The sequence below is a fragment of the Sprattus sprattus genome, assembly GCF_963457725.1.
Source record: "Sprattus sprattus genome assembly, chromosome: 17".
Taxonomy (NCBI): domain Eukaryota; kingdom Metazoa; phylum Chordata; class Actinopteri; order Clupeiformes; family Clupeidae; genus Sprattus; species Sprattus sprattus.
In genome coordinates, this window is record NC_137915.1 from 1704378 (window position 1) to 1711877 (window position 7500).

Here is a 7500-nt window from a genome sequence, read left to right on the forward strand (position 1 = left end):
GTGATGTGTTTACCAAATAAAGGCTGTGTTATACATGGATTAAAGTTTTCCGTCGCTATGACGGATCTCCGTCAACTCGGCTCGCATAAGGCCAAAAATGAGACACTGATATGATTTGCACATTTCAGCGTCGGAAATACACGAGAGCAAAGGGCAAAACTACCCCTAAGAAATATAATTTTGCCCCTAAAATTACTAGGAGAGTAATACTTATTCAATTAACGTGTCAAAAACATTGTAGCCTATATGACCCGGTCAGTTGCCATTTAATGTTTTGCTTTTCGCCTTGACTGTTGCGTGAAGAAACAAACGTTCTAACAAAACACATTTGGAGCGCTTCCTAATCAGACCTGTGACTGCGAGAGTGAGGAGAGATGAGGACCAGCGCAGTCTCTGTCACCATCTCAGGTTCTAAAAGATAAAATTCACACACCCAGCGACTGTCAAAAATAAAAGCTAGATTGGCTTGTGGAGGATGACAACGACGTTGATAAAAAGACCCGGTTTTGTTTTCAAGGCATGTCGGAATTGTGGACAACGAGTTGCCCAAATCGTTGTCAAACCAGCACAGGTAAATTCTTCTACTGGCTCCATCAAGGGGAGCGAAAACGTTCAGAAATACATGGTACTTCGTCACCAAGCGCCTAACAACACGCCTCACCTACGGTGAATGATAACTAGTAATAATACTTTTAGAAATGATTTAGTTCGGTTAAGCTAGTTTAATGTTAGTTAGCTAACGTTAGCTATCTCTGATAGTACGTTGGCTACAAAGGCTTGCTTGCAAACTAGCTAACTAGTCTAATCTGTATTTCCTGTAGGCCTACTATGGTAGGTACATGAATAAAGGTAACACAAAAATCCATAAATATAATGTGTTATCATTATTAAAAAACAAAGAAACAAAAATGATTGTTAATAGTTGTTTAAAACATTTTTTTTTTACCTTTAAAAATATTGTATTAGTTGTTGTTACTATAACAACTAATAACCACAAAGAAAGAAGAATACTATTGTCTAATTTACGTTGTCTGTTTGGTTTTTGTTCAAAAAATCTAAGAAAACACTTTGAATCTGTAGACTAATGCCTAGTCTTATTATTGCCATTTGATGACAATTGTTCATATTCATATACTGTAAGCCTAAATAAGTGTGTTTATTATTTTGAACAAAGGTTAAATGTTATTTCACAAGTTTCTAAAAGTGCCCCCAATTTTTTTGTTAAATGCCCCTGGATTTCAGTAAATCATTTTGTCATTTATAGCCCATTAACAAGAATGGTGAAGTCTTGCAAAAAATATTGGTTTTATGCCCTAGCTTTGAACTAGTAAGTGATAATAGATAGATTTTTTTTTGCTTTAATCCCTGGTTATAGCAAATACAGCCTCAGTTAGTGATGTGTTTACTAAATAAAGGCTGTGTTATAGCAAATACAGCCTCAGTTAGTGATGTGTTTACCAAATAAAGGCTGTGTTATAGCAAATACAGCCTCAGTTAGTGATGTGTTTACTAAATAAAGGCTGTGTTATAGCGAATACAGCCTCAGTTAGTGATGTGTTTACTAAATAAAGGCTGTGTTATAAAGAATACAGCCTCAGTTAGTGATGTGTTTACTAAATAAAGGCTGTATTATAGCGATTACAGCCTCAGTTAGTGATGTGTTAGCTGAGTAAAATACATCTAGGGTTAGCACTCAGGGCGGTGAGAGTTAGGGTTGATGCATCTGACACACACAGGATATGCCTCCTGTTGTCCCATTACTGGGTGCTGGGATGCGGTGTGTGTGTGTGTGTTTGAGTCGCTGGAAGGGGAACAAGATGAAAGCTGGTCATAAATCCCGTAACCGTGGCGACGCCTCAGAGGGCCGGTTCCGAGTGACAGCTTGTTAGATTTTAAAACGAGTCGAGGAAGCAGCGGCCGTCAGTCAGCCGACTGCAGCTCAGGAGGAGAACACACACACACACACACACACACACACACACTGAACACGATCAGACACACACACACACACTGAACAGGATCAGACACACACACACACACTGAACACGATCAGACACACACACACACACACACACACTGAACAGGATCACACACACACACTCTGAACACGATCACACACACACTCTGAACACGATCAGACACACACACACACACACACTCTGAACACGATCACACACACACTCTGAACACGATCAGACACACACACACACACTCACACACACACTCTGAACACGATCAGACACACACACACAATCACGCACACGCACACAACCTCTGAACACAATCACGCACACACACACACTCTGAACACGATCACACACACATATTTCGAACACGATCATGCACACACACACACACACTGAACACGATCACACACATATTCTCATACACACACACTAAAAATGCTCACACACACTGAATAACATCACACACACTAACACACAGAAAGCATACAGCAGCTCAGGAGGAGAATACACACTCAGACATATAGTGTACACACACACACACTCATAGTCACATATCACATGAGAGATTCAATATTCAATAGGCACTCATCATACCATAGCAGAGAAACACTGCATTCTCCACCCCTGATCTAGACACATCCGTGTTATGTTGTTCTCATATTCTCCTTGTTGTCCTTGTTCTTGCGTTCTCCTTCTTCTTATCTTCTCCTTCTTCTTATCTTCTCCTTCTTCTTATCTTCTCCTTCTTCTTATCTTCTCCTTCTTCTTATCTTCTCCTTCTTCTTATCTTCTCCTCATTCTTATCTTCTCCTTCTTCTTATCTTCTCCTCGTTCTTGCGTCCCCCCTCTCTAGACGCCCCTAAGATCCTGGGTTCCGTGACGGTGTACACGTGGGAGGGGAACCCCGCCAACATCAGCTGTGAGGTCCTAGCCCACCCCAGCGACGTGTCGCTATACTGGCTCCAAGATGGCGTCCAACTACCCAGCCCCAACGCCACCAACATCAAGATCTACAACACACCCTCGGCCAGCTTCCTGGAGGTACACACACACACACACAAAGAAACACACACACACACACACAAAGAAACACACACACACACACACACTCTCCCACACACACAGACACCAACATCAAGATCTACAACACACCCTCGGCCAGCTTCCTGAGGGCACACACACACACACACACACACACACCACTAACATCAAGATCTACAACACACCCTCGGCCAGCTTCCTGGAGGTACACACACACACATACACACACACACACACACACACACACACACACACTAAATTGCTAACATCATGATCTACAACATGCCATCAGCCAGGTCCCTGGAGGCACATGCACACACACACACATGCACACTCACTTTCCATAATGGTATTGTTGTTCCATTAGAGCTGTTCTATTTCTGTCGTGGAGTGTGTGTGTGTGTGTGTGTGTGTGTGTGATTGCGTGGAGAGAGTGTGTGTGTGTATATGTGGAGAGTGTGTGTGTGTATGCGTGGAGAGTGTGTGTGTGGAGAGTTTTCCCCAGAGGGTAAATAATGGATGGAGAAGAGGCAGGTTCAGGGTCCAGCACAACCACAGGGCAGAGTGTGTATGTGTGTGTGTACGTGTCTGTGTGTGTGTGTGTGTACGTGTCTGTGTGTGTGTGTGTGTACGTGTCTGTGTGTGTGTGTGTGTGTGTGTGTGTATGTGTGTGTGTGTGTGTGTGTGTATGTATGTGTGTTTGTGTACGTGTCTGTGTGTGTGTGTGTACGTGTCTGTGTGTGTGTGTGTGTGTGTGTGTGTGTACGTGTCTGTGTGTGTGTACGTGTGTGGGGGAGGGGCTGGGTGGGAGTCAGACCCCTCATAGCACAACCAGAGGGCAAAGCAGAGTGTGTGTATGCGTCTGTCTGTGTTTGTGTGTATCACCATTATGTCCTCTCTCTTGCAGGTGACCCCTCAATCTCAAAATGACTTTGGGAGCTACAACTGCACAGCCTCCAACGAGATTGGCACCGAGTCCAAAGAATTCATCCTCATTCAGGCCGGTCAGTATGTGTGTGTGTGTGTGTGTGTGTGAGTGTGTGTGTGTGTGTGTGTGTGTGTGTGTGTGTGTGTGTGTGTGTGTGTGTGTGTGTGTGTGTGTGTGTGTGTGTGTGTGTGTGTGTGTGTGTGTGTGTGTGTGTGTGTTTGTGCTGAGCTGTGGGGTGTGAGTGCCTGTGTGCAGGAGCTATTGGGAGTAGAACCCAGTTCAGAAGGAGGACCGAGTGGGTGCTGGGCTGTGGTGTGAATGTGTGTGTGTGTGTGTGTGTGTGTGTGTGTGTGTGTGTGTGAGCAGAACCCAGTTCAGAAGGAGGACCTATGCCTAAGGTTAGCATATCATAACAGCAGCGGGCCAGACTTCGAACAGGAAGAGGAAGTGATGATGAAGAGTACAGGAAGAGGACGTGATGATGAAGAGTACAGGAAGAGGAAGTGATGAAGATATACAGGAAGAGGAAGTGATGAAGAGATACAGGAAGAGGAAGTGATGAAGAGATACAGGAAGAGGAAGTGATGAAGAGAGACAGGAAGAGTACAGGAAGAGGAAGTGATGAAGAGAGACAGGAAGAAGAGAAGGAAGTGATGATGAAGAGTGCAGGAAGAGGAAGTGATGAAGAGTACAGGAAGAGGAAGTGATGAAGTGTACAGGAAGAGGAAGTGATGAAGATATACAGGAAGAGGAAGTGATGAAGAGATACAGGAAGAGGAAGTGATGAAGAGATACAGGAAGAGGAAGTGATGAAGAGATACAGGAAGAGTACAGGAAGAGGAAGTGATGAAGAGAGACAGGAAGAAGAGAAGGAAGTGATGATGAAGAGTGCAGGAAGAGGAAGTGATGAAGAGAGACAGGAAGAGGAAGTGATGAAGAGTACAGGAAGAGGAAGTGATGAAGAGATACAGGAAGAGGAAGTGATGAAGAGATACAGGAAGAGGAAGTGATGAAGAGAGACAGGAAGAGTACAGGAAGAGGAAGTGATGAAGAGAGACAGGAAGAGGAAGTGATGAAGAGAGACAGGAAGAGGAAGTGATGAAGAGAGACAGGAAGAGGAAGTGATGAAGAGAGACAGGAAGAGTACAGGAAGAGGAAGTGATGATGAGAGACAGGAAGAGTACAGGAAGAGGAAGTGATGAAGAGAGACAGGAAGAGGAAGTGATGAAGAGAGACAGGAAGAGGAAGTGATGAAGAGAGACAGGAAGAGTACAGGAAGAGGAAGTGATGAAGAGAGACAGGAAGAGTACAGGAAGAGGAAGTGATGAAGAGAGACAGGAAGAGGAAGTGATGAAGAGAGACAGGAAGAGGAAGTGATGAAGAGAGACAGGAAGAGTACAGGAAGAGGAAGTGATGAAGAGAGACAGGAAGAGTGCAGGAAGAGGAGGAAGTGATGATGTGTTCAGCGTTGTGTGATAATTAGTCGCTCGATGATGAAAGCTCGTCCTGACACTAACAGAGGAGGCTGCCACTAATTTGACATCAAAGTTTCAAAGCGTTTCAGTTTTATTTCAGATGGTCTCATCTGTTTCAATCAGGCCAAATTATCACCGCACACACCCCCACCACACAAGCTGTTTCATCACGCTGAAGAGCGGTGTGGTGTGTGTGTGTGTGTGCTTGTTTGTGTGTGTGCATGTATGTATGCGTGCGTGAGCGGGTGCAAGTGTGTATAAACCCATGCGGGTGTGTGTGTGTGTGTGTGCATACATGTATGCCGGTGTGTGTGTGGGAACACGCTAACTGAATTCAGTGACAGACTGAAGGAAGGTGTATGTGTGTGAGTGTGTGTGTGTCTGTGTGTGTGTGTGTGTGTGTGTGTGTGTCTGTGTGTGTGTGTGTGTGTGTGTGTGTCTGTGTGTGTTTGTGTGTGTGTCTGTGTGTGTGTGTGTGTGTGTGTGTGTGTGTGTGTGTGTGTGTGGTGTGTGTGTGTGTGTGTGTGTGTGTGTGTGTGTGTGTGTGTGTGTGTGTGTGTGAGTGAGTGAGAGAGGCTGTCTCCTAGGCATTAGCACTTCATTTAGACCAATTGATTCTTCAGCCTGTTAGTGAAATGTGACAATTATTTAACGAGAAATAATTATCTAACGAGTTCTCAGCTACTGGGGGCCAGCAGGAACATTTCTACAAAGACACACACACACACACACACACACACGCACGCATGCGCACACACAGACACACACACACCAAAACACACACACTCGCCAGAAACCCAGTGAACCAAACACAATATCTGGCCTCCAGAGTCGTGTGTGTGTTGAGTATGTATAAGTGTGTGTGTGTGTGTGTGTGAGTGTGTGTGTGTACCGGCCATTGGCTGGCCTCCACAGTAAAAGGGCAGAGCAGCAACCAGAGAACAGCTCATTCTCAGCTGAGGATAGCACTTTGTGGAGGAGGTGTGTGTGTGTGTGTGTGTGTGTGATGAAGAACGTTGAGCTGGTGAGCTGTACTCCAGCACACCATAGGTGTGTGTGAGGGTTTGTCCGAATATGTGTGTGTGTTTGTGTGTTTGTGTAATTGTGTGTTGTGGAGCCGTACTCCAGCATGGCACAAGTGTGTGTGTGTGTGTCTTACAGTGTGTGTGTGTGTGTCTAACTGTGTGTGTCTAACTGTGTGTGTGTGTGTGTGTAGACGTGCCGTCGTCTCCGTCGGTGGAGGTGGTGGAGTCGTACTCCAGCTCCTGTGTGTGTGTGTCTAACTGTGTGTGTGTGTGTGTGTGTCTAACTGTGTGTGTGTGTGTGTGTGTGTGTGTCTAACTGTGTGTGTGTGTGTGTGTCTAACTGTGTGTGTGTGTGTGTGTCTAATTGTGTGTGTGTGTGTGTGTCTAACTGTGTGTGTGTGTGTGTGTGTCTAATTGTGTGTGTGTGTGTGTGTCTAACTGTGTGTGTGTGTGTGTGTCTAATTGTGTGTGTGTGTGTGTGTCTAATTGTGTGTGTGTGTGTGTCTAACTGTGTGTGTGTGTGTGTGTGTGTGTGTGTTGCAGACGTGCCGTCGTCTCCGTCAGTAGAGGTGGTTGAGTCGTACTCGGCGTCAGCTCAGTAGTGTGTGTGTGTGTCTAACTGTGTGTGTGTGTGTCTAACTGTGTGTGTCTAACTGTGTGTGTGTGTGTGTTGCAGACGTGCCGTCGTCCCCCTCGGTGGAGGTGGTAGAGTCGTACTCGGCGTCGGCTCAGTAGTGTGTGTGTGTGTGTCTAACTGTGTGTGTCTAACTGTGTGTGTGTGTGTGTGTTGCAGACGTGCCGTCGTTCCCCTCAGTAGAGGTAGTGGAGTCATACTCAAGCTCGTGTGTGTGTGTGTGTGTGTCTAACTGTGTGTGTGTGTGTGTGTGTGTGTGTGTGTGTGTGTGTGTGTGTGTGTTGCAGACGTGCCGTCGTCCCCCTCAGTAGAGGTGGTTGAGTCGTACTCGGCGTCGGCTCAGTAGTGTGTGTGTGTGTGTGTCTAACTGTGTGTGTGTGTGTGTGTGTGTGTGTGTGTGTGTGTGTGTGTGTGTGTGTTGCAGACGTGC

General features: G+C 45.6%; 1 protein-coding gene across 1 annotated transcript in view; it reads left to right on the plus strand.

The window, feature by feature from the left end:
- The window catches only part of ncam1b (neural cell adhesion molecule 1b), a gene marked incomplete at both ends in the record, with an annotated part of 70615 nt that overhangs the window by 35899 nt on the left and 27216 nt on the right, over positions 1–7500 (plus strand). Inside the window, 3 exons of the mRNA XM_080855079.1 lie at positions 2821–3008; positions 3916–4012; positions 7495–7500. The exon at positions 7495–7500 is cut by the window's right edge and continues 165 nt beyond it. Of these exons, the coding sequence (XP_080711205.1) occupies positions 2821–3008; positions 3916–4012; positions 7495–7500 (291 nt within the window). The remainder of the gene's footprint in view (positions 1–2820; positions 3009–3915; positions 4013–7494) is intronic.